The following is a 26,777-nucleotide window of genomic DNA, read 5'->3' as shown; positions in this document are numbered from 1 at the left end:
TTGCATTGTGATCCGCATTTCTTGCATAGCGTAAAAAAATGAATGAAAAGTTTGAGTGAAAAAAAAAATAAAAACAAAAACAATAAACGATGCCTAATCATCATAAAGTCATAAAAAAAAATTTATCACCAAAAATGTACTTTTGTTCAAACCTAGAAAGATGTGTGAGAGCAAACTTTCTTCGCCGATGCGTTTCAATGTCTCGGCCAGTCGTTGCTGCTAGTTGAAGTCCGACGGGCGCTGAGCGCAAAATTCGTTGTGTCCTTCTGAGCTGAGCTGTTGAAGCAGGCAGGCAAAATTCGCCGAGCAGAAGTTACTCGCAAATAAAAAGAAAATCAATTTGGGCGTGTAATAATTCCGATTCAAGGTAAATCAAAAGAAGTCATGTAAATTAATTAAGTGAATATTTGTGACGAAAAAATACATCCATTTGCGTATGGTGCAAGAATATATTCGTATTGGTATCTGGATATAAAAAGTCATTCGCGTGAATTGATTAGTGGACATTTATACAGGAAAAGTGATTTTTACGGAAAATAACAAATAAGTGAAAATTGCAAAACAAAGGGAAAAATCAAGCAAATAAAATTAGAAATACAAATTTTATAGAGCAAAATAAAAATAGAAATTCAGAATTGAATTGGATAAATATAATATAATATTTAAAACCAAGTTTATAGGCTTAGATTTAAATTGTAGTAAAAAATTTGGAGCTAAAGTCAATTAAGAACTCAAGTAAAAAATTTATAACTAAATTGGAACTATATTAATATTTTTATATGTATAAATTTAGAAAATTTTGTTTAGAACTGAAGGAAAAAATTTAGAACTAAATCAGAACGATGTAATTTGTTTAGATGCAGAACTAGAATAAAGGAAATTAGAAAAAAATTTAGAACTGAAGTGAAAAATTTAGAACTAAATTAGAACTAATTTTTTTATAAGTAGAATTAGAATAAGGTAAAAAATTTAGAAATGTTTTGAGAACAGAAGTAAAAATTTAGAACTAAATAGGAAATTATATTTTTTTATATAGAACGAGAATAAAGAGGAAAATTAAAAAAACAAAATTTAGAACTGAATTAAAAAATTTAGAATTAAATTGGAACCAATTTTTTAGATGGTGAAATAAAATAAAATGAAAAATTTAAAATATTTTTTTAGAACTGAAGTAAAAAATTTAGAACTAAATTAGAACAAATATTTTTTCTTTAGATGTAGAATTAGAATAAAGTGAAAAATTAGAAACTTGTTTTAGAACAGAAGTAAAATATTTAAAACTAAATTCTAACTCAATTTTTTTATACGAAGAGTTAGAATAACGTAAAAAATTTAGAAAACATTTTTTAGAACTGAAGTAAAAAATTAAAACTAAAGTGGAACCAATATTTTTAGATGGTGAACTAGAATAAAATGAAAAATTAAACATTTTTTTTAGAACTGCAGTAAAAAATTTAGAACTTAATTAGAACAAAATGTTTTTCGTTAGATGTAGAACTAGAACAAAGTGAACATTTTAGAAAAATATTTTAGAACTGAAGTAAACAATTTAGGACTAAATTAGAACTATTGTTTTTTATAAGTAGAAATGGAATAAGGTAAAAAATTATAACGTTTTTTTAGAGCTAAAGTTAAAAATGTAGAACTAAATAAGAACACATATTTTTATATATAGAACGAGAATAAATAAGAACTAAAAAAAATGTAGAACTAAAGTAAAGAATTTAGAACTAAATTATAACCTTTTTTTTTAGATGTAGAACTCGAATAAAGTGAAAAGTTTCGAATTATTTTTAGAACTGAAGTAAAAGATTTAGAACCAAATTAGAACTATTTTTTTCGAGATGTAGAACAAGAGTTAAGGGAAAAATTTAAAAAGTTGTTTTAGAACTGAAGTAAAAAATTTAGAACTAACAAATATTTTTTCTTTAGATGTAGAACTAGAATAAAGTGAAAACTTTAGAAAATATTTTTTTAGAACTGAAGGAAAAAATTTAGAACTAAATTAGAACACATTGTTTTTTTTAAATGTTAAACAAATCAAAGTAAAAAATTTAGAATTTTTATTTTAGAACTAAAATATAAAATTTAGAACTTAAGTAGAAGAATAATTTTTAAATAAGGACTAAACCAAAGTCAAAAATTTAGAAAATTTGTTTAAAACTGAAGTCAAATATTTAGAACTAAGTCAGAACTATCCTTTTTTAATTGTAGAACTAAAATTAGGTAAAAAAATTTAAAACAATTTTTGTTTTAGATCAAGAAATAAATTTTTAAAACACAATTTTTTAAACTTCAGATGAATATGACTGTATTGACCAGCCTAAAATATGCTTCTATGAATCCGAAAATCTGCTAGGGCTCAGTTGTATTAAAACTCTTATTACACTCTCAGAAGTAATAAATGCCCTCACAGCATCTAATTTGCTTACGAAAGCTAGAGTAAAATATACTCGTATAGAAAGAACAGAAGCAGCCATAAATATTTTGCGACACTAGAATGGGCTTACAAGAGCCTGCCTCAACTGCATAGCGAAATCATGACTTATAGCTGATTGTAAAGTTGACAGAATCCGTTGAACGCAACTCTTATTCCATGGCTTCACGATTATGCAGCTTCAGCAAAATTAATAGATTCTATTGGTCACAACACTTATACCATGGCCGCGTTTAGTCATCGGCGATCGCTGACCAAAATCCCTTTCAAGGTTTCTTGTTTGTAGATGGAATATTTCAGATGCCTGCCAATTATTGCACTCATTTTTGGGCAACAAGCAATTAACACAGAACATGAAATTTATTGGGGCTTCCAAAAGGGATATACGACTGATTAAGAGAATATCAACGGATGAGTGTACTCTTGGCTTTTTGGCAGCCAGATTCGCATATTGCAAGAGTTGTAGAGACGAGCAAAAGGCACCATTAAATAAACACTTCTAGCGATTAAGGTTCTGGGGAATCACTTTTCGAGGATATGAATAGTTAAATACAATCTGGTATGAGGAGCTGATTGAACTCCCCAAAAGATCAGGATAATTTAAGGACATGTGGTAACGCGACTTCAGAAATATTTCCCAGGTCACTGTAATGAGTCTCTGTGGTCGACGAGTTAACGCTGCTTAAGAGTAGCTTTTGTAATACGGGTGTTTAACACATCCCCAATGGCTGCTGAAATGTCATTATCGAATGGAAATCCTCTGTGAAATCTTCGGGCGAAAATGTGCGCATTGAATTTGTGAAAAGTAAGAACAAATAAATCAAATTTTATTTATCAAAAAGTAGTGACACTTGTCTGGCCCAAAGCTGCATATCGCTATTAACGTAAAAACTATATACGAGTAACTACATAAATCAGGATTTCCAAAAAATGCAAAAAAAAAAAACAAAAAAAGAAAGTAAAGATATTCCAATCAGTAAGGCACGTTTGTTAGTTAATGTAGAATACTTGAAATTTCTTTGTCAGTGTTTTGTTGCTTGCTAAAGTTTGTGACCTGATAACAAAACCTTGAATACGTGCACTTCTCACCAAGAGTGTTTTTTTTTTTTTTGTTTTTGGGACTCTCATATTTAGTCACTCCAATCACTTTTCAATATGTTTGTGTTTGTATGCATGGGCAAACGTATTTAAATGATTTTATGATGACGAAAATATGCTGTACTGTAACCATGTGAACTTTTGTAGTATTTGCCTACTTTATGGTCGCTGTACTGCGATTATTCCACAGACATTCGCTCGGAGCGTGCAGTCAAAATAAAAGCGATATGAAATGCCGATTTCTGAGGAAGCAATTGGATGCCTCACAAAATAAAAACAAAATTATTATTTTTTTGTATGTATGCATGTTTGTATGTAGCCATTCTTGTTTCGATAACAGCTGTTTTTATTGAATACGCAAGCGCAAGCCAACAGTTGGGGTCTTTTTGATGGCCGTTGCTGGCTGAAGTTTTCAAGTGCGCTCACTCGCGATAAATTCTTGAAATGCTCGTATGTACTTACTGCAGCTGCTTCATTATTTGTTAGTGGATGAGTTTATCATTTCAGATTGTTAAATTGGCTGCTTGAATTAAGTGCCAAACTTGAAGATATTAACTGATGCTAATAGCAAATTAAGTGGTTGGCATTGCTTGGTAGATATCGTAAAATCGCAGCCAATCCATTAGTGAAACTAAGGGACTTTCAAGTGCGATTTTTGCGAATTTTGGGCAGTGTTTTGTTTTGACAGTTGGCATAGTTCGAGTAGTGATCGCATTTTGGCAGGCCTTAAACGTTTGCTGTTAAAATTCTGAATCTGCGCTTGCCCTGATTGCGAATTCGTACGAAATGTGGGAAATGGAAGTGATGCGAGTAGGTGTGAGATGCATGTGAATGCGTGTGGGTATAAGTATTCAAATACGCCAAACTAAAATAAATATTTAATCGCTTTTCTGAATGTAAAGTTCGCTCGATGTCAATGGAAAATGCAACGAAATGAATAACTTCCTTCAGTGCAGAAATTTTAACTCCGATATATAGGTGGCGTGGCATCTGACATGTAGACCAAAATGTGAAAACCTATATCTCTCTAAAAGTTTTTAAGCTAGGGTGAAAAGTACTTATGGTGAAAAAGCAGTATAGCACCTCCTCATACGAAGTGCTTTTCTCGCTTACGTTGGGAAACTGAAATTTCATACAAGGCCTCTTCGATTTGCCAAGCGTTAGCGAGTGGCAACTACATGAAGCAACTAATTTAAAAAAGCATATGTTGGTAGCGCTGGAAAATGGGTGTCAAAAATTACATTTATTTGCAGGCTTTCAATGAGTATTAGTAAGACCGGGTTCATGCAGGGAAATATTTATTGCTTCAACTCGTTACTTGTGATGCTGGTGCTCTGTCGAAACCCTTTGTATTCTCGTTCTTCTCAATGTTGTTGTTGACTTTAGCCTAAAAACAATACCAAAAGAGAACTCGCAATGTTGAAGCAACAAAAATCTCCCTGTATGAACGGTCGAATGAGACTCTCTGGAAATGGAGTTGGTAGCAGTAAAATTAATGGAGTTTACCAGTTTTATGAGGTATAACCAAAGTGAACTGAATAGAGAAGTTGGCGCCTTTTGAAAACAGTTAAACAAACTAATGAAAACGAAGTGCCCGATGTTAAATTGTGAAAGCACAAAATAACATAAAGCTTCCATATTCAGTTTTTTGCATTTAATGCGGTTGAGGCCGTGGCAAGAAAGTTTGTATGTGTGCGTATAATTTCTTGTGCTTGGAAGTTTCTATTGCTTTTGCCTACTCTCCCTCTTCACAAACAAATAATTCCTCTTCCTTTCGTTTGTTTGTCTTGAGGCCTGAAGACACAGCGAATCCGGAAGGCGCAATCTGTTATACTATCTGGCCATACTTAAGACGAACATCATTAGGTATTTTAAAAGGGGGCGTGGCACCTACTTTATTTTTTTTTATGGGTCGCAAGCAAAGTCTGAAATATTTTTTTTCCTATTCTATCAGATTGTATAGTGAATTAAATTGTTCATGTTTTATATATTCCCTATAAACAAAAACAATTGGCGACCACCGTAGCCGAATCGGTTGGTGCGCGACGACCATTCGGAATTGACAGAGAAAACGTAGGTTCGAATCTCGGCGAAACACCAAAATTAAGAAAAACATTTTTCTAATAACGGTCGCCTCTCGGCAGGCAATCTCAAACTTCCGATTGTAAAGGGTGGTTAAATTTCAAGGGCCGATGTTGAACGTGAACCACACCTAAACGTCAAAGACACCGTTGGACTTCTTTCTTCGAGTTTATTTGAAAGAAAAGGTGTACGTTGATAAGCCAGTAACAATTCAAGAGCTAAAGGATGAGATAATTCGGCACATTAACGGCATAGAACCTCAATTATGCCTCAGCGTCATCGAAAATTTGGACCATCGGATGGACGTGCGTCGCCGAGACCGCGACCGTCATTTGGCCAATATTTTGTTCCGTACGTAATTGAGTCATATCAGTATTATCATAATAAAGAGAAATGACAATAATTTTCAAAAAAAATTGTATTTTATTCAAAATCAACACCGGCCCTTAAAACTTAACCACCCTTTATTTCTGCCATGAAAAAGCGACCTCTAATGAGGCACATATATTGTCTTTGACAGGAATCCTATAACACCATGCTACAAAATTTAATAATTTTTCCACACATCAGACAATCGATATACTCCCGAAACTAAAGCTCAATTACAATAAATTTGGGCTCTTTGTTTTTTTTACAAAATTTATGATCTTTTTTTTTAAAGTAGATGATGTTGGTTTCAAAAACTCCTATACGTAAAACTAAAATTATGCAAGGTATAGAAATATAAGTATCAAATGAATGGGGACAGTGCACACAATCGTAAAACACTTTTTAATAGTTTTTAATAACTTTTTTATTTATGTTCTAGTAAAACACGTAAAAACGTGGTTTAAAATTTATATCCTTGAATATCTTTCACGTTTTTCTTTCAAATTCTTTAATAAAAATACATTTTGTGAGTGGTAAATGCACTATCACAAAACTAAATTTCATTACTTCCGGAGTCTTCCCTTCAAGAGTCTTCTTCAAGAGTCTTCTTCAAGAGTCTTCCCTACAAGTATCAGCGTGCCTTTTAATTTAATTTTTGTGTCACACATGAGAAAATCGATGAATGCACGAAACTGCGAGTCATATACTCGTATAGTGCGAACCTAGAGCTCAAATATAAAAATTTGCGTTTTTCGGTTTTCCTCAGAACGTCTGAATTTTTTTGTAAACAACCTTAAAGTTTCAATGAGGATGGTAATTTCATAAACAAAGTTAATAATGTACAGAAGTATAAATATAATTTTTTTTCGTAATCATTCTGTGGAAAAATACCTTAAAAATCTTCTTCAAAGTTCTTATCCTTGAATATCCTCGACAATTTTCAATCAAATGAATTAACGATATTATTTTATGTGAAATATGAGGTGTTACCACTAATAATAATTCAGCTAAAATAAGCTTAAACTTTAATCTTCTCTGTTATATCAACAGCTCTGGCTGTGTTAAACTTATTTGTTTGTTCCACTTTTATAACAAAAAATTGGAGTACACATACTTTTTCACCGCACTTGGCCACTTCTGGTTTTCTTCTCATAGTCCTTAAGTAGCATTCCCAGGTAGGAAACTGTACAAAATTCATCGTTTCACATTAAATCTAGTTAATTAATCTCTGAGTGCTAGGCTTTCCCATAACAGCTTTCCATACCAAGCGGGAGATAGAGATGCCTGCTTAAGGGGGGCAGCTACTCCAGACAACGAGTTTTTCAATAATTTTTGGGAAACCCTGAGAGTATTCATTTTCTTAAAATAAATTGCATGTTAATATTCGTGCTTAAATGAATATACAACCAATTTTTTAAAATAAAAATAGTATAAAAAATGGCAGCGCTACAGCTTCTCAAATGAGGCTCCTTTAATTTGCGCCGTGGAATGTACAACCTCGTTTAATCAACTGAAATCAATCAGACCAAAATTTTTCATCAAAATAAGTTGTTCCGCTTTGTATTTACGTATTTGAAAAACCAAAATGAAAATTTGAAGTAAAACGGAAAAATATTTTAAGTAAAAAGGAAAAAAAATTGAAGTCAAAAAGAAAAAAATCTCACTTTTTACAAATTGATCAAAACCATATTTTTAGTAGTAATTAATGTAAAATTTTGACGTATATGCAAAGTCAATATATCAAAGAATATTTCTGTAAAATTTTAAGTTGATATCTTTATTACTTTTTGAGGTATATTCGGCAGCGCGGAAAAAACGTATTTCGAGAAAAACGCGATGAAAGTTTTCGTTCTTACTCATCTTTCGTTCGACGCTCATCACTTTTTAGACTTTCTGTTAAGCTTAAAACATTGAAAGTATATTCTTTAGATTGTAAATGAATTAAAAAAAACAAGGAGGAGCTGCCTCCCTTAAATCCACATTTATTCCGCTTTTGCAATAATGATTTTTCACCTCCTGACGCCTCATAAAACCAGTTATGGTTTCTGTCTACTAAATAACTACGATAAGATATCCCTATTGGCTCAAAAAACTCAAGCTTATGAAGTTCCTCCATGAAGTTGGAGATCGATTGCGTTTCTTAACCAGTTCGCTGTGATCGATCTAAAGAAATTAAGTTAAGAATACTTCCAGTATCAAAAGCCCAGAAACCCCCAAGTTGTTGGATGTTTTTCGTTCTGCACTTGTGCTGTTGGTCTTGGCACTAAACCTAAGCGAATTGAAAACTCCAGCAGTTTTCGAATTAGCAAAACAAACCTGCCCTTCCTGTGAGGTTTTATTTTTGCATTCCACGCACCTCTTCGTGAACTAACTTATCTGTCTGTTGCTAGTTCTTACAATTCTACTTCCTGTTTTCCTTTTATTCCCCCTCTAAAACAGTTTTTGTTTTCTAATTTTTTCAGATGCAACTTTCATGGTTAACCCTCCTCGTCATGGCAGCCCTGATGCCGCTAACGTGTACAGGTTACAGAATCTTGTTTATGGGACCCTTCCCGGCACCCAGCCATTGGATGTGGATGGAGCACTTTCTAAAAGACTTGTTGCGACGTGGACACCAAGTCACTACATTGACTAACCATCCCGCCAAGCAGCCACATCCAAACTTAACGGAGATCATTATCGATCCAAAGCTGGATATTGCCGCTCATCGTAAGTACAAGTAGATTTTTTGTGAATCAAATAGTTTATTTGAGTTTAACAAATATTTTCGTAAAAAAAATATAAAAAAAAAAATAAAAATCAGAAAGATTAGTTTCAAAATTCTTGATTTTCTTTCACGCCTCCTTTTTAGTAAACATAGCCTGTATCTCCTCTCAATTCCAGGACCGCGTGAGAACATTTTTAAAATGCATTTCACAAGTGATTTCGAGAACTTGCAAATGTATTGGCATGTCGGCTTGCTTAGCTCGGAGCACGCATTCAACGACCCAAAGGTGAAATCTCTGATTGCCAGCAAGGATTTGGAATTTGATCTTATCGTGTTGGAGCAATTCTATCACGAGAGTTTCCTCATGTTCGCGCACAAATTCAAATGTCCCGTCGTTACGCTGGGCACAATGGGCTATGCGGACAATATGGATCATGCGATGGGCCTGCTGACGCCATGGGCTACCGTGCCGCATTTGCTGGTCGCTTTCACAGATCAAATGACCTTCCTGCAACGGGCCTATAACACATATTTGTCACTGTATGATGCGGTGCTGAGGCGCTGGTATTACATGCCCAAGATGCAGGAGATGGCTGAGCGCCACTTCGGTGGTTATATCGATGGTAAGTTGAGACGAGAGAAATTTGAGATTTTATTTAAGGGTATTAAAATAATTATTTTTTCATCAATCATCTCAGGTCCTCTACCGCATGTGAGCGCTCTGGAAAAAAATATTTCCATGATGTTGATCAACAGTCACCGCAGTACGGATGTGCCACGTCCCAGTATGCCTGGTCTGGTGGATGTAGCTGGCGTGCATATCAAGAAACGCAAGCCACTGCCAGAAGATTTACAGAACTTTTTGGACAATTCCACACAAGGCGTCATCTATTTCAGTTTGGGCTCGTACATGAAGAGTACTGAAATGCCTCAAGAAAAAATTAATCTCATACTAAACGCCTTCAGCCAGCTTAAGCAAAATGTGCTTTGGAAGTTCGAGAACTCATCAATTGGTCATCTGCCACCCAATGTGAAAATCCAAAGCTGGTTGCCACAAAACGACATACTCGCCCATCCGAATGTGAAGGTGTTCATTACGCACGGTGGCATCTTTGGCACTCAGGAAGGCATCCATTGGGGTGTGCCGATGCTGTGCATTCCATTCTTTGGCGATCAACACCGCAATTCAATGCGTTCGGTGCAGGGTGGCTATGCGCGTTGGTTGCATTTCGGCCAAATGACCAGTGAAGATCTGGTACAGAATCTCCGGCTACTTGTCAACGATCCTATCTACAAGAAGAAGGCGTTAGAAATGTCACAGAAATTCCGCGATAATCTCGTCGATCCACTGGAAGAGGCCTCCTTTTGGATGGAATATGTGGCCCGACACAAAGGCGCATCACATTTGAAGTCACACAGTGCTTATTTGCCACTCTATCAGTATTTGTTGTTGGATGTTTTTGGTTGTGCGCTTGTGCTGTTGCTCTTGGCATTGTGGATACCTCTGCGCCTAAGCGAACTGAAAACTCCAGCTTTCGAATTTGTAAAACAAATCGTTTGCTTTAGTAAGGCGAAAACGCAAGGTACGAAAGCGATACAAATAGACCTGAAAGCAAGCAATAAATACCGTTACGCGGGCTAACACAAGGCGTTGCCGTCCCATACATAAGGCTATGTTGAGTTAATTTATAAAATGGAGTGCTATTAGGCGTTTAAGCATTCTTCTCGTATTTAAGAATTTGAACACTTAATTATTACCAGTCTATTGTCAATCTGTAGTAATCGATTAAGAGTCAAATCCAAATGCGCTTTTTTCTTAGTGTAAGAAATTGTTGTTATGTTTGTGGCGCTATCAGTGAGTTGTTTGTACAATTTTGTTTTTGTCAGCAGACTTCTAGGATAGTTGAATAAAAAACTAAGCAATCATGCACGACTAGATTAACTCTGTTGCGTTTTGAATGAAAGGAGAGAGAAAAAGGAACGGGGACTTTAAAATAAGAAAAACAGCGAAGCGGGTTTGGGGAAAACAAGAAATCCTTCATTTTCTTGATCAAACATTTTAAAGTTTATGATCGTTGTCAAGGTGATATTTCGCTCTAAAAAAAATATTTTACCCATTCTTTACCTATTCCATTCAGTTGTGAGTTACAGGGTGTTAATAATGGAGAAAATTCGGTACAGCTTACAGTTTTTCTTTGATAAAGGCCGAAATGCAAGCCTGACCTGGTCAGGCTGAAATTGTGAATGTTGTTTATGGTGCCGATATTGTAACAGCTAATTACGTGCAATTTTGGTTTCGTTGATTCCTTTCAGCGTTGATTTCTTCAGCGTTAAAGGAAATGTTGATAATGTAGGAAATTTCGAAAAAGTCGATCGAATCACAGAAATAATCGAAGTTGACTGGCATACTAGAAGTTGTAGCATCGCCCAGGAGCTGTAGATCGACCATAAAACAGTTTTAAACCATTTTCACAACATTTAACATAAAACTTGGGTACATTTCATCCAAGGTTTTTTAATTTTTTTGGACACCTCTCGAAAAATAAAAATTCTACAAAGTTCACAAAGTAAGCATTTCGTGCATCGATGAACTCTTTCTGCAACTCACATAGTTTATAGCCGAGTCATTTCTGCCACTCCTTGGGAGCTATTTGTAACTTAATTCATTATTTTCAACACTGCGACTGTGGACTATGATGCACTGCTGCACTATTTTGGTGAATATACATTTTTTTCTCGAAAAATGCCTTCGTTTTTGCCTCAAATCGATGTTGAATTGAACCCAAAGTTCTGCTTAAAATGCGTTAGTGCTCGTTTTAACCTTTTCAAGGTAAGTAATGTGAATAATAACAGACTCAACAGCGAAAAAATTGTCTCGATGCTTTAATTAGCTGATAGACCAACCTTGTTCGGCTTCGATTCACCAAGAGCAGCTCGCTGTTCCGACATTCTTCCTTTATCGCGGGAGTATTGCGGTGAGTCCATGTTTCGTCTGCGTTTACAAAATGGTCCAAATGTTTTCAAATTGCTCGACTCTTTGCGAACTCAATCGGGCTTTCATTTATATATGACACCCTATTTTTATATTATTATTACCGGACCATCATGCACAGCGACCTCTGATGTGGTCTATTGTGTTTGACCCCAATCCTATGATTGAAGGGATGGAATGAATTTGCCTCCTCAGAATTTTTGTCGCGTATCGCTAATGCACTTAGGCCACTTAAGTGTATAAAATTCAATGAACTTAATTTTTGGATGCACAAAATTTATATTCTGTTTAGATGATAAGTCCATTATAACCGGATTGCACTGTACCTCGTGATATTTTTGTAGCCATCGCTGTGCTATGCAGGGTGACGCACGCTGGGCTTGGTATTTTTGCGATAAAATTATAAAAACATTGCATATTTGCAGGCTGCTTAAACGAACAATCAACTGTGGGTTCTTATACCCACCACAACACAAAAACGTGCGCGTGGAAAATTTTACAAATATTTATTGTAGTAGTAAAAAATTATAAAAAAGTAATTAAATAAAAGAGTAATTAATTAAAAAGAAAAAGTAATAAAAAAAAAAAATAAAAAGAATTTGAAATTAAAATTAAGTAAGCAATTCTTAGGATTCAGGATTCTTTGTTTTGGCAAAAAAATGAACACACCTCTGGAACAAATGTTCTGTGAAACCATTTTTCGAATAAAGCTACGGTCATCCAAGCACAGGCATATCAGTAAAAAATTTAACAAACTTTTATCAAGGTTTCAAACTTTTCAGTCAGAATTAAAAAACAAATCTCCTTGATTTTTGGAATAATGAAGTGCACTTTTTAAAATTTTTTGATTTTTTGCTGGCGGGCCTGTGCGTTTTTCCCTATAAAAAAAAACTAAAATTCGAGCACTTGACAACGACCACAAAAAAGAAACATTATCAAAAAGCAACCAGAATTTTGAGCTACTCTAAACGGGCACACTGATATGCCAAATTAAATGGACTACAAAACTAAATACGTACTTCAAAAATTTTTAAAAATAGTCAGCATTTGAAAAAAGCAAAGTTTGAAATTTTTATGAAAATTGTTTCAATTTTATAAATTTTGCTCAAAATTTGAAATTTTAAGTTATGTGAAATTGAAATTTGAAAAGGTCGAGCCAAGGAGCACCAGGAGATTTGGTGGCTCCTAAACTACTCAGGCTAAAAAGCCCATTGTATTTAAAGCTCTGGAAAGGGGGTGGATAGTCAAGGAGCGAAGGAGAAAAGTATTAGAGAAAGAGATAGGAAATAATAGAGACAGAGGTAGAGATAGTTAGTCCCGTGAGTCCCAGTGCAGCTTGACTGTCACTGAAAACTTCAATCTGTTTTCCGCTCCATCTCCTCTCGATTATCCATTCGGCTACTTTCAGGATGGTGAAAACTTCCGTTTGGAAAACAGTTGCCATTTCCCCCATAGCATAGTGATACTTATTACTATCGTTTAAGCACCATCCGGCTCCAGACCGTATTTCATTCTTGGACCCATCGGTGAAGAAAATATCCGTTAAACCTCCCTGCATGCATTCTGGATTACGCCTTTGCTCACGCAATGGAAATCTGACATCAAATTTCCTTCCAAATGAAGCTGTGGGTATCAGGTCGTCTTTAGGTGCCAAAAACAGAGGATACTACTCAGATAGCAACCTAAAGATTTGATTGGTCTGATCTGTGCAGTGTATATCCATAGGACCACAGCAGGTTTCAGACCCCTGGGTTTACCAAAGGCTCTACAGCATAGCTGGAAAATGATCAATGCGCGATTCACCTTCAGTGAAACGTGTGTCTCCCAAGTCAGCTTCTTATCCAAGATTACTCCTAGATATTTAACTTCATCGGTAAGACCAAGTGTCAGACCTTTCAGTGTTGGACAACTGGATTTCCGTTTTCTCGTAAACAAGACTATGGCTGTTTTATTAGTATTAACGGAAACACCTTGTCTCAGGCACCAGTCATCGATTTTGTCAAGAATCCTCTGTACTTTCGTGCAAGCCTCCTTAAGGATTTATCCGATGTTAGCGCACAGACATCGTCCGCATATGCTTGGACATGAAAACCAAGTTCCTGCATCTCCGCTAGTAGAGAGTCTACGATATATGGTTTTTGTTATAATATAAATTACGTTTTCTATAAAAAAAATTAAATAAAATGAATTAAAAAAAATCTCAGAAAAATAAAAATACTTTAAAATTTTCTAAAAATGCTGCTAAAATTTGGAAATTTGTATAAATTTTGCTTTAAAGTTTTTTTAATTTTGTACAAAATTTAAAATTCTGAGTTTTTGTTGTAACATAAATTATGTTTAAAAAAAAAAAAATAAAAAAATATATAAAAAAAATTAAAAAAAAAAAAAATTAAATTAAATAAAGTAAAATACATATGTCGCGCTGCTATTATGACATTCGTCACTTCTCCGTAGCCTATTTCTTGTAATTGGTAGGTATAGCATTTTAATTTACCGCTACTAATAATAGACGAAGTCGTAAACTACGATGTTGCTGTTGCTAACCGTATTTTTTTCAATTAAATAGTGCGTGGCGCATCGCAGTCGTATTTGCCGTTTTTGGGCCATTCTCACACAGCTCGAATCGTCATCGCAGCTCATGCAACCAAATATACGAGAGGCATACTTTTCGTTATTATTCTTTGTTGTTGTTTCTAATTATGATAAATTCAAATGTCTCAAGACTTTGTGGATAAGCGCATTTTGATTTACATACACGGCATTTCATATACGAGTATACCAACAACAGTGTTTTCCCTTACAGAAGCGACATCTTCAATTGAATTGACGGAACAAACGCACGCTGATGTTTTCATGATCTGTAATGAGGAAATCGATGCAAATTTTTCACTTAATTTTTATATTCCAGATTCTGTATCTTTTGATGTGTAAATTTCTAAGACAGTTTTTTGATTGCTTGCGGCACATTTCTTAAAGAGGTGTGTTGTCCCAACAATAGGCGGCCCGCAAATTAAACAATATTCAAGTCCTTGTAGCTGTAGGCTGAAATCTTTATTTTACAATTAGTTCAAATTTAATAATAAGAATGTACAATATAAAACTTACATTTTGTTCGCTTGCGGCGCCAGTGCTCGAACAATGTAGAAATCAAAAGGAATGAGTTTGACATTTTATGAGAGAATGAGAAAATGAGAAAATGGCAAACAGATGAGTGCGATGGGTTGCCATCGCACCTTTCGCAATAAGCGTGAATGCAAAATTATAAAATGAATAAATTTCGCAACATACCCCCTCTCGTAAATTTCCTACGAATTCTAGTATGAAATTTACCAATTCAATTATGACTAGTGACATCGAGTTTTGCTAATTTAATTACGGGTCGGGTGCACAGACCGTTTGCTAGTTTCACCACAGCGCTACGAGCCTCTCCGTCCTTTCCACGGTGGAGATCTATAACTATTCCTTTCGGCCATGAGTTCCTTTTCGCATTGTTGTCAACGATGACCACGACGTCGTTTATTTCGATAGGTCGAATCGGCGGGTGGAACCACTTAGAACGTCTAGTAAGGTACGGAAGGTATTCTTGGATCCAACGCTTCCAGAATTGGTTAGCTAGCTGGTTTGAAATTCGAAAGCATCGACGGAGAGCTGGCCCACTGTCGTCATCACAACCTGATTCGCGAATTCCGCTTGAGTTTCCTAACAAAAAGTGATTGGGCGTAAGTGCGTCGTCGTCTGCAGTCTCCAAGGGCACATATGTCAGAGGTCTTGAATTAAGAATATTTTCAATGTCCGCTAAAGTGGCCCTTAGAACTTCTTCACGTAGTATTGCTTCGTGCGTAATATCCATTAAAATTGATTTTGTTGACTGTATCATTCGCTCCCATGCCCCACCCATGTGAGGAGCCGAGGGCGGAATGAAGGACCACTCGATTTGGGGATGTCTTCTCTCTAGGTCATCGGATGACACCCTTTCTATCTCGCTGATAAGTGCTCGGCTGGCACCACGAAAATTTGTGCCGTTGTCTGACACAATGCGCTTCGGGACTCCTCTGCGGCACACGAACAACTTCAACATTAGCAGGAATGTCTCCGTCGACAACGACGCGGCAATCTCGATGTGAACGGCACGACTCGTCAGGCACGTAAATAACACGCCCAACGTTTTTCACGCCGCCGGCCAACAGCTACGTCGATAGGGCCAAAATAGTCCACTCCTGTAAACGTGAATGGCTTTGTAAATGGTGACAGTCGTTCTACAGGTAGACTTCCCATTTGAGGCGGTTGCGGCTTAGTTTTACGATTGCGACATATTTGGCATCTTTTGGCGCACTCCTTTACCATCGATCGCAAAGCACCGACGCAGTATCGCTGGCGCATCTCATTGACAATAATCTCATTATGATGGTGGTGAAATTTTCTATGGTAAAAATCAATTATCAAACGCGTTACTGTATGATTTTTCGGTAGTATTATAGGTCGCTTAACATCGACTGCTACTCCTTCTAAGAAGTCGATTCGACCTTTCACGCGAAGAATCCCAACCTCGTCCAGATACGGCGACCATTTATATATAGCAGACTGCCGTTGAATATTTTGACCGTGTTGTAGGCTTTTGACTTCTTCGCTAAACGCATTTTCCTGGCTTACGGAAATAAGAATTTGCTCTGCTGCTTGAATATCGCGCAATTCGAAAAGTCTTAGTAGCGAACGTGGCGTAAACTTCAAGATCCGGCGCAGGAAACGCAAAACAATTTGTTGTGTGGAAAGCAGTCTCTCCCATGTGCTAAACCTTCGTACGTCTGGAGAAATTACTGACAGGGTGGGGAACAATGGTGTACTTGTACTTATGTGGTGCAGCTCTGATGTAGCGCCTACTAGCTCCCCTACAGGCCAACTAGATTCGGGCTGGGCTAAGAACTTTGGCCCTCGAAACCAGCGTGCATTGTCGTCAAAATTGCGAACGTCGGACCATTTTGTGCCCTCATCAGCGATGTTTTCAGAAGATGGCAACCACCTCCACTCTTTAGCGCTGGAACCCTCAAGAATTTCGCCGACACGTAACGCAACAAATTGGTGGAACTTTCTTGCATCTGAACGCACCCAGCATATCACGTTTTTCGAATCTGTCCAAAAAATTCTACGGCTTACCTGAACAGAAAGTTGCTTGCCTATAAAAATTGCCAACCGCAGACCCAGAACTGCTGCCATTAACTCCAACCTCGGTATTGAAATGGGCTTCAATGGTGTGACCCTTGTCTTCGAAGCCAGCAATGAACAGTTCACCGCGTTACCAACTTTAGCACGCAAATACGCCACAGCAGCATAAGCGTTGATACTTGCATCCACGAAAATGTGCAACTGGTTACTCTGGCTACAGCTGGAAAGTAAGTAGCACCGAGGAATTTTGACGTTGTTTATCGAAGAAATTCTTTTCAACCAGTTCCACCAGTTACTGCGATCATCCTCTCTGATAGGCTCGTCCCAATTAACACCTGAACGCCAAATGTCCTGTAGGATGATTTTTGCTTGTATGATGACATACCCGAGCAGTCCAAGGGGATCGAATATTTTCATGATTGTACGCAAAACTTGTCGCTTCGATGGAAATGTGTGCTCATCAAAAACTTCTTTAGGAAACTTTTCCACAAAGGTAAGCTCATCCGATGCTGGTAACCACCACATTCCAAGCACCTTTTCGATAGTAGCTTCAGGCTCCTCAAAACATCTGGATAGCAGCGTGCTGTTAGCGGAGAGTGCAGTCAAAGTTTTCTTGGAATTGGATACCCAGTTTCGCATCCCGAAACCTCCTTCGTTATGGATCCAGCGAACAACAGTAGCCAAACGCGATAACTCTTCCTCATTGTCTGCACTCTGAAGCCAATCATCGACGAAAGTGTTATTTATAATGGCTTGTACAGCTTCGGGATAGTTTTCGGAAAAACGTTGTGCATTTTGGTTTTTTACGTAGTTCGCTAGCGAAGGAGAACACGAAGCGCCGAAAGTCAACACACACATGGCATATACATCTGGCTGCCGATTAGACTCACCGTCGCGCCATAAAAACTTCTGCGCCATTTGGTCCTCTTTGGCTACCTTAATTTGGTGAAACATCTCGCGTAAATCTCCGCATATTGCAAAGGGCCTTTCGCGGAAGCGAAGAAGAATACCCATCATCGAGTTTAGCTGATCAGGTCCTTTTAACAGCATGTTGTTAAGTGCAGTATTTCCAGCTTTGGCTGCAGCGTCCCATACCAATCTAGTTTTGTTTTTGTTAACGTTGAGCACCGTGAATATAGGAAGGTACCACGATCTGCCACCTATCGATGTTTCGAGCGACTCCAATTTGCGTATGTAACCCTTTTTCTTGTAATCGTCAATTTTGTCGACGATAAAACGGTGGAGTTCAGGATCCCGCTTCATCTTGGATTCCAAGCACATTAGTCGACGGCGTGCCATAGGAAGTGAATCGGGTAAATCGACGACGTCTTGTTTCCATAGCAATCTTGTTTCCCACCTCTTCTCTGTCGGCAGAAACTTGGTGAATTTTTCCATCAGTTGTAAAGCACGTTCATCATCCTTTGACCGAAGCGGTTTAGCTGGCGCATAGACACCGATAGCGTCGATAGCAAAATACGCCTTCATCTGTTCGTCCATTCGGTCCCTGCTCGTAGGATCGCAGCTGCAGATGTGGAGCACGCGGGGCATCACTGCGTGTTCAGATGTGTCTCGACCGTAAACGGTCCATCCCAGCCGGCATCTAGCAGCAATCAGGTTGGAGGTGCTACTCTCCTTAACTTCAATTGGCACACAGACTTTCGCGTTGTCGACTCCGATAAGAATTCGAGCCCTTGCACCGTTGTATGGCAATATAGGTAGACCTCTGAGATGGGCATGCTTCTCCATGGTATCGCGGTCCAATGTTTGAACAGGCAGGCCTAAACGAGCAATAGTGCGTACGCCTCTTAACAAGTAGTTTGGAGAGCCCAACTGTGTCGATGCGATCTCAAAACTTACAAACTTGGAGTTATTTTCGCTTTGAGTAATTTCGTTAGTCCATCGCAGACACAACGCCTCGGACGGCCCGTCTAATTCAAGGTAATCTGCAAGCTCGTTCTCAATTAAAGTGCAAGACGCGCCTTCGTCGATGAGTGCATATGTGTCAACAGATTTGGATGCGTTACGAACAGTAACGGCGACGTACCTAAATAGCGAGTTCTGCTTCTCCTTTGGTGAGCCTGAATGACGTTCGTGGTATAGCGCTGTTTGCTCATGACCGACGTTGCTCTTAACGGGAACAGGCGTATGCAGAAGAGCGTTGTGTGCCATCTGGCAGCCGTCAACCCCACACCTATTCTTCAGATTGCATCGGCGAACATAATGAGAATTGAAACAGCGTAAGCAAAGTTTTTTCTCTCGTACAAACAGCCATCGATCACTTCGCGAGAGCGCAGTAAATTCTGCACAGTCTGACAGCTTATGGTTGGCGCCACACTTTGGGCATATAGTCACCTTCGCGTTTACTTCTACATTTCTTCCGATAACTTCATGAACTAAAATTCTCGCCTTGTGGGAATTGCGGCCTTTCTTTACTTCAATATTTTCAAAGGCGGCTGTGGTTGTGGGTGGCTCACATCTTGTAACTTGACTCGCGCATGTAGCAAGTCCGAAAAGCCAATCGTCAAACACAGCAATGTCGACGCGACTGAGCGACATACGATAACCGCCCCAATTGAGCCTTAGATCGCTTGGCAATTTGGCTATCAAGTCATTAAGCAACACAGGATCGTTTAAATAATCGGCCAGGCCTACCGCCTGGATCGTAGCGCGATAGTTTTGCACTGCAAGTGAAAATGCTATGAGCGTTTCCAATTTATCGGCCCTAACTGCTGGCTCTTGTCTCAATTTCATCTGCATTGTTTGATGAATAATGTCAGGCCTACCATAAAGCATTCTCAATGTGTTGATTGCCAGACCTACTGTTGCTGGCATCATTAACCTACCACGCACCGCTTCGAGAGCTGGTCCCTTTAAACACTTTTGTAGTCTGATCAGGTTTTCTTGATCGGTGAAGCCACATCGCTCGGTAGACTGCTCGTAATTCGTGATGAATAGGGGCCAGTCCTCAGGCCTGCCGGAAAAGGTTGGTAAATCCTTGGTTATCACTTGCCTGCTGGAAATCTGCGTTGGTGTTAAGTTGACGTCGGATGTGCTATATTGGCTGAAAACATTATAAGAGGGGTCGCGCGTTTGGTTACACGATGGCGTAATGTTCGGCTGCATGAAAACAGAAGTATTCGGTTGTGGTGCCACACGGCTATGCATATTCGTCTGTGAACAAAATGGCCGAAATGTATTGCCGAACGTTGGATAGGTTAGCGCGCTGCAAGGCATAGCAGCCGAAGTGAGGTTAGGTATGGCACCATTAGCAATGCCGGGCCCCCACGTGCTTGTAAATGCGTTGACTGCCGCGGTTTGAAACAGCGGTGCACTGGTGCTATATACCATGTAGTGCGGTTGAGTTCCATGAACTGATGTTATCATGGATGCGTTGTTCACGCCCGGTACTGTAAATGTCGAAGGGTGAGTAGTGGGCGTTGATGCGTGACAATACGGTGCACTACCAGCTGTGAGTGTCGATCCAATTCCAGTTGCTGTGTCGTTGCTAGGTTTGTCAGCCTCACCAATGGTCGCCGCCGGTGGTATTTCACTGCCTTCCATAAGTACGCTAATATGTTCGGAGTCTTCCATTTCCGAACTGCGATGGCCAAGGGAACTTCAGAATCCAAAAAAGAAAATATTTGTTTCCGAAACAAAATATTTCAGAATGTTGTCCCAACAATAGGCGGCCCGCAAATTAAACAATATTCAAGTCCTTGTAGCTGTAGGCTGAAATCTTTATTTTACAATTAGTTCAAATTTAATAATAAGAATGTACAATATAAAACTTACATTTTGTTCGCTTGCGGCGCCAGTGCTCGAACAATGTAGAAATCAAAAGGAATGAGTTTGACATTTTATGAGAGAATGAGAAAATGAGAAAATGGCAAACAGATGAGTGCGATGGGTTACCATCGCACCTTTCGCAACAAGCGTGAATGCAAAATTATAAAATGAATAAATTTCGCAACAAGGTGACTGAGTCATTTCACCCAAAGCTAACATGGGTTCCTGACCATTGCTTTGTGGGGAATCGCAGGACCGATGAAGTAGCAAGGCTTGTCCAGATGTTGACTGCTTAGTACAGAAAATTGTAGGAACAGCGAATGAAAGATGACATAGTGAGCGCATCTGCAGAATCGCCCAACAATTGCAGCCTACTCTCACTGCTAAATGCACCAGAATCTCTACTAAGCCAAAATAAGCATAGTCTTAGTATACTTTATAATTGGGTACTGCTTAATTGGCAGATACGCCAAGAGGATGGGAGTGCAGATACATGACTTCTGAAGAAGCCGTCTAAATGAGAAAGAGGAGGAGACGATCTCGCACTTTCTACATCATTATCCTGCTCTAATTAGACAAAGATTCACTATTTCAGGTAGACAATTTTTTTAATGAGTTGGAAGATCTCTGGTGGAAATCAGGGATCTTCTAAATTTTTTTAGTTTAATATAATTTCACAATCGCTTTAGGAGAGATAAGGACAAGTTCCCTAAGCGGCATCGAAATGGACTGAGAGCCTGAGTGTGCCCCTTAGTGGGCAACCGCTACAACCTAACCTAATCTTGACTCAATATTGTTTGAGCGCTCAATGAAGGTGGACACCAGAGGGGAGAAAATATGTTTTGCACTTTTTTTTTATTAAGCTGGAAATGCAAGTCAGGTGGCGGAAAATGTGAATAGTGTTTGGTCCTAATGTTATTACAAGGAATTTTGCATAATTTTGGTTTCATCGACTACGTTTCGGTAATTTGATGTCAAATATGTACAGGTGGCGCAAAAGTAACCTTGCGATGGTTTTTGCCTGTAATTAAAAAAAAAATGAAAAACCTGTATTCTTCTTGTGGATTACTTTTATTTGGTCTTTTAATTTTTTTTACATCAAGTCGAGAATATGATGTCATGTAAATGGCCGCCGCCACAGTTGATTACCATTTGATCCCTTTTTATGGCATTTTCACTCACTTTGGCCAAAACTTCCGGCGATAGGTCCTCACGTTCTTGACGGATATTATCTTTAAGAGCTGTAAGAGTCTGAGACTTGTTGACATAAACCTGCGACTTCAAAAAGCCCCACAAAAAGAAGTCTGGAGCGGTCAAATCAGGCGATCTTGCTGGCCAGTGCAAATCGCCAAAACGGGAGATTAGGCGCCCGGGAAATGCATCCTTCAGCATATCGGTTGTGGCACGTGCAGTGTGTGCCGTTGCACCGTCCTGTTGGAACCACATGTTTTCCAATCCCAATTCATCAAGTTGCGGCAAAAAGAACTCGTTGATCATTGCTCTGTAGCGCTCACCATTCACAGTAACCGTTTGGGCCGCGACGTCTTCGAAGACAAAAGGTCCGATGACTCCTCCAGCGAAAACAGCACACCATACAGTGACTTTGAGCGGGTGTAATGGCTCTTCGTAGGTTACACGCGGATTTTCAGTGCCCCAGAAGCGTAAATTTTGCTTATTTACGTACCCGCTAAGATGGAAATGTGCCTCATCACTCATGATTATTTTTGATGAAAAATCATCTTCCTCTTGGTGGTGATTAAGGATGGCTTGAGCGTATGTTAGACGCGATTGGCGGTCAGCAGCTAACAGCTGATGTACCGTCTGGACTTTGTACGGAAACATCTTCAAATTTTGTACCAAAATTCGCTGTAAAGACCGTCGACTGATACCCATTTGCGTGGCACCTCTGGTCGATGTCGGCGGCGCTTCCATGACATCCTCGGCTAGAGCAGCAATATTCTCTGCAGAACGGCTACTCCGGGGTCTGCCACTCCTGGCAGCATCTCGCGTTGTGCCAGTCTCTTCGAGGCGAGCGGCTAAACGTCGCAGTGTTTCACCAGTAGGCGTTGGACGGCGAGGAAATCTGCGACGAAATTCACGTTGTGCCAAAGTCACTGACCGATTATTGGTCAAATAAATAGTCAGCAATATTCCGCGTTCTGGAGCAGTGTAGCTTAACATTCTTTATTAACGTGTATTTCGCATGTGTTTACTACACAAATGTCAAAACAGAACTGACATTAGGGGCCAATCGCAAAATTTATAGTATTTTCTAATAGAAGGATTACTTTAGCGCCACCTGTTACCACCCTCTGAGGGTCAATTGTCAAAAATGTCGACAAAATTATGGAAAGTAAGCACTTGTTGCATTGCTTGTAACTTGGGTGGTTGGTTGAAGTGGTGATTCATCCAGAATACAACTAGCGCTTCCGCACCACTTTGATGCTACATTCTCGCTATCAACTTGTTTAACGGTTATTTACAGCCTGACTATATCGAGTCTGTGCAGTTTTAGAACCTTATTAGGTTGTTGACGTCTAAGCCTGTTAGTTGTTGGAGACTCTCGAACAGTGGTTTGCAAAGGATTGACATTCTCTCCTTCCCTACGGCAGCGCATGCACAGAGAAAATGGAAAATCCATTCTTCCAACTGTGACAGTGTGTGTTGTGAGGGATGCCCATTTTGGCTGCTTGTTCCCGGCAAACAAAAGGCCAGTTATGATCGCCGTGAGACTCCAAGCGTACCGTCGTTTCATGTTTATCAATATGGACGTTTGTTTGGGGCTGTAGGTTGACCATAATATTCTTCTAATTTTATTTGCCGTCTGGCCTCTCCGTCTACAATCCGCAATTCGAAGGTACATCTATTGAGTAAATTGTATTCTTGATTGCACTCAGCACAAGAACGTTATTCTTGACAGATACCTCTCTTGCCAGTTCATCTGCTTTTTCGTTCCCTTCAATTATCCTATATCCCGAGACCCAGATTAACGTAACGTTACAGTTTAGAACTACCTAAGGTTGAGTACACTAAGAAGCCCGATGTTAGGCAGAAAGTCTCATGAACCGAGTTTTTATCTGCGAATTGCAATCTGAAACGCAACAAATCGGCCTCGTTCTGAAACCAATAGTGGTTGCTGATGCGATAACTGCAAGCGAAAGCGGTCGTAGACGAATAGCGGTGACCCCAACTAAATGGGGATCAAGCCAACTTTGACAGTTGTGTGTTTGATGAGATCGGCAGTGAATCACCTGCTATGAGCTGCTCCACAACAACCAAACTCTTAAATTGTGTATCTACTATTAACAATTGGACTGTCCGAAGGAAGAAGTCGCTCTAAGAGGGCCGGCTTTGACCAATAGGAGGAACATCTATCACATAATCTATATAAACCTCTTGAAAATAGTTCAGAAGATCTTTCGCCGTTTTGATCTGAGTTCGCTTAACTTTGCTGGCCCGATCTGGTTTCCGACAAGATTATTTGAATTTTTCTTCTTCATCGAATAAATTTTAATGATCCTTGCAGAAATTTCTGTGAGAATGAAGTTTTTCGTGTTGGTCTTATTCGGTTAGCCTACGGTGCTAATGATCTGATACAGTCCATATAAATATAGAAGGCAAAGCAGATGAGCTTGCAAAGGAATGAACAATACAAAATATTCACTCAGGTAATACACTGATACCAATTCACTTAGCTACAAACAAATTATTACTGAAAGAATGATTATCTACCAATGCTGCTAGTGCCCGTTGGAGGCAATCATTTCTTGGCTATTTCACCAAAAGCCAGGCAAACTTGGCCAGAATGGAACCATGGCCGCACAAAATCGCTACTGAATCTTAGGATGCAGGTTATGACAAATACGGCAGGAGTAATAACAGGATTTTGTTTAATTGGAAGACTTGCAAATAGACTGGAGCTACCACATAATGATCTATGTCGCAGCTGTTAAGATTCTGAAGAAGAGCAGATCGTTAAATATCTCCTGTGTGCATGCATTTCTCTATACAGAAAAAGGCTTTGCACGCTCGAATGCGCCTTTCTTGACTGCATTGAAGCGGGTTGTCGAAATCAAAGCTATGGATTGAAGGACGTAGTCAGGTCAAATACTCATTTTTTATTTATTTTTTTAGGAATTTTTTTTTAAGTAAATAAAATGAGATCGTTTTGATTTTATAGTATGTTATTATTGACATCAAATAGTATACAAAAACAATATTTTTTTGACAAATTTTTTTTTAGTAGGCTGGCACCAAGTAAGCGTCTTAAAAAAAGACAGGTAGCTTGTTAACAGGATTTTGGCTCTTCAGGACATCTGAAATGAAAAAGTTAAACTGATTATCGTTTTGTAATTCTGACAGGTGTAACAATGGAAATTTCTTTTTTGAAAAATAACAAAATGGCGGACTTTTGAAAAAAGGTATGTTGTCAAAAAAATATGTAAAAAAAATTGTTTTTGTATACTATTTGATGTCAATAATAACATACTATAAAATCAAAACGATCGCATTTTATTTTCTTAAAAAAAAAAGCAAAAAATCCGAAAAAATATCTATAAAAAAGTAGTATTTGACCAGTCTACGTCCTTAAATCCACTGCTTGGTTCAGAGAAAATTCAGGAGTGTAAAGAACGAGCTCAGTGATATCACTATTCAGGCCTAATTGTGTCGGATGACAGCCACTCAACCTAACCTAACCTAACCTCAAACTTTCGAAAGTCGTCTCATCCAATTTCTTTCTCAATAGCGACGAGGCGTTTTTGGAGAGAGACAAAATTGAATTACTTTCGAAAGAGCAATAAGTGATTCAGCGAAACCGCGCATAGTTGATCTAAGTCGGAGCATTCTTCTTCTTCTTCTTCTTGATTGGCGCGATAGTCGCTTATGCGATTTTTGCCAGTTCTTATAAAGTGCGCCAGTCGTTTCTTTCCCGTGCGAAGGTCCAAAAATCTTCCGCACACTCTTCCACACACTCAAATACTCCAAGAGACGCCTCATAGGATGCTGTCACCGTCCAAGCTTCTGCGCCATTCGACAGGACGGGCAGTATAAGAGCCTTACAAAGTGTTAGTTTTGTTTGTCGATAGAGGAAAACCTTGAATGTCGTGCAAAAATACAATTTTTTCTTTCATCACCTTATACCCATCCTTACATACACACAAACACATATCAAAGGCGAGAATTCCTCGAGGTGTAAAGTACTTTTCGCAACAGGTTTCATTTTATTAATTTTTAAAGTTTCTACATTTAAATTCAATAAAACCTAGGATTTTTGGTTTAAATAAAATATTTTTCACTTTTCTTCATTCACAAGCGGGAAATTCCATGTAATGGCCGACGAGCAGACATTCAAAAACAAAAAATTGGAAAAATTGCATAACTTTGTGCAAATTCTGTGATTTTCAATGAAGCAATCACAATGCGGTAAAGTGGAGCAGCTGAAAAAAGAGGGACGCACTTTCTAGCAAACCGGTCACAAAAGACTTTCACTGAATTCAGGCGAGACAGAAATAATAAAAGACACAATCAAACAGATAAAGATGTAAAAAATATAAGACAAAAACAAAAAAAAAACACAGTAATGTAAAGATGCTGTGACCAGCTGGAGGGCGAGTTGTCCAATACCGCTCCTCACTGTGGCCCAGAAACACTGCACGCTGAGAATGCGTCGGCGATGCATCCCGCTGACTGGAATTTATTTAAATATTATAAAATAAAGCAATAAAAGCGGATAAATTAAACAAGAAAAATGGTGGGGAATGTAATTTGTGTTTTGCTTTCGGAAACACCTCAAACCGGTTATGATTTCAGTTTTGACATTCAATTTTTCGGTTTTAGTTTTTTTTTTCTTCCCATTAACCAGACTTCTTATATTAATTAACTGTGAATTTATTTTCGCCTTTTTCTTGTAAATTTCTGTAGCACATTATTGTTGTTCCAGCGCATTGCCTCACTTACTCACTTTTCTGCGTGCGCACAGCCCGCGACAAGCGATGGCACAGCAATATTTTGAACAGTTTTGCATGTTTCACTTTTCTTGTTTCGAATGTTCATCATTTTATAAAAATAAAAATTTGTTAAATTAAAAAAAATACAGCTTATTGCCTAATGAAATCCATGTAAATTCCATTTTAAATTTTTATATA

At 38.3% G+C, this 26,777-nt stretch overlaps 2 protein-coding genes across 2 annotated transcripts; one reads left to right on the top strand and one right to left on the bottom strand.

The window, feature by feature from the left end:
- The first annotated feature begins 311 nt into the window (after positions 1-311).
- LOC129247709 (UDP-glucosyltransferase 2-like) lies at positions 312-10,635 on the top strand. The gene is made up of 4 exons (XM_054886963.1): positions 312-367; positions 8,449-8,695; positions 8,870-9,316; positions 9,392-10,635. The coding sequence occupies exons 2-4, from the start codon at positions 8,449-8,451 to the stop codon at positions 10,333-10,335; spliced, it is 1,638 nt and encodes a 545-aa protein (XP_054742938.1). The 5' UTR covers positions 312-367; the 3' UTR covers positions 10,336-10,635.
- Positions 10,636-15,822: 5,187 nt separating this feature from the next.
- LOC129248882 (uncharacterized) lies at positions 15,823-20,436 on the bottom strand. Its single transcript, XM_054888495.1, has one exon. It carries the CDS (start codon positions 20,434-20,436, stop codon positions 15,823-15,825), a length of 4,614 nt encoding a protein of 1,537 aa, XP_054744470.1.
- Positions 20,437-26,777: the final 6,341 nt, after the last annotated feature.

The sequence above is a fragment of the Anastrepha obliqua genome, chromosome 5 (assembly GCF_027943255.1).
Source record: "Anastrepha obliqua isolate idAnaObli1 chromosome 5, idAnaObli1_1.0, whole genome shotgun sequence".
Classification (NCBI taxonomy): domain Eukaryota; kingdom Metazoa; phylum Arthropoda; class Insecta; order Diptera; family Tephritidae; genus Anastrepha; species Anastrepha obliqua.
The sequence above is the reverse complement of the archived record's forward strand: the minus strand, read 5'-3'. Positions and strand labels throughout refer to the sequence as shown.

Excerpts from the sequence above, each read along its gene's own strand:
- LOC129247709 (XM_054886963.1), top strand. The coding sequence starts at position 8,449 with ATGCAACTTTCATGGTTAACCCTCCTCGTCATGGCAGCCCTGATGCCG. Across the intron at positions 8,696-8,869 it reads GCTGGATATTGCCGCTCATC|GACCGCGTGAGAACATTTTT; the intron begins GTAAGTACAAGT and ends TCTCAATTCCAG. Across the intron at positions 9,317-9,391 it reads CTTCGGTGGTTATATCGATG|GTCCTCTACCGCATGTGAGC; the intron begins GTAAGTTGAGAC and ends CAATCATCTCAG.
- LOC129248882 (XM_054888495.1), bottom strand. The coding sequence starts at position 20,436 with ATGGAAGACTCCGAACATATTAGCGTACTTATGGAAGGCAGTGAAATA.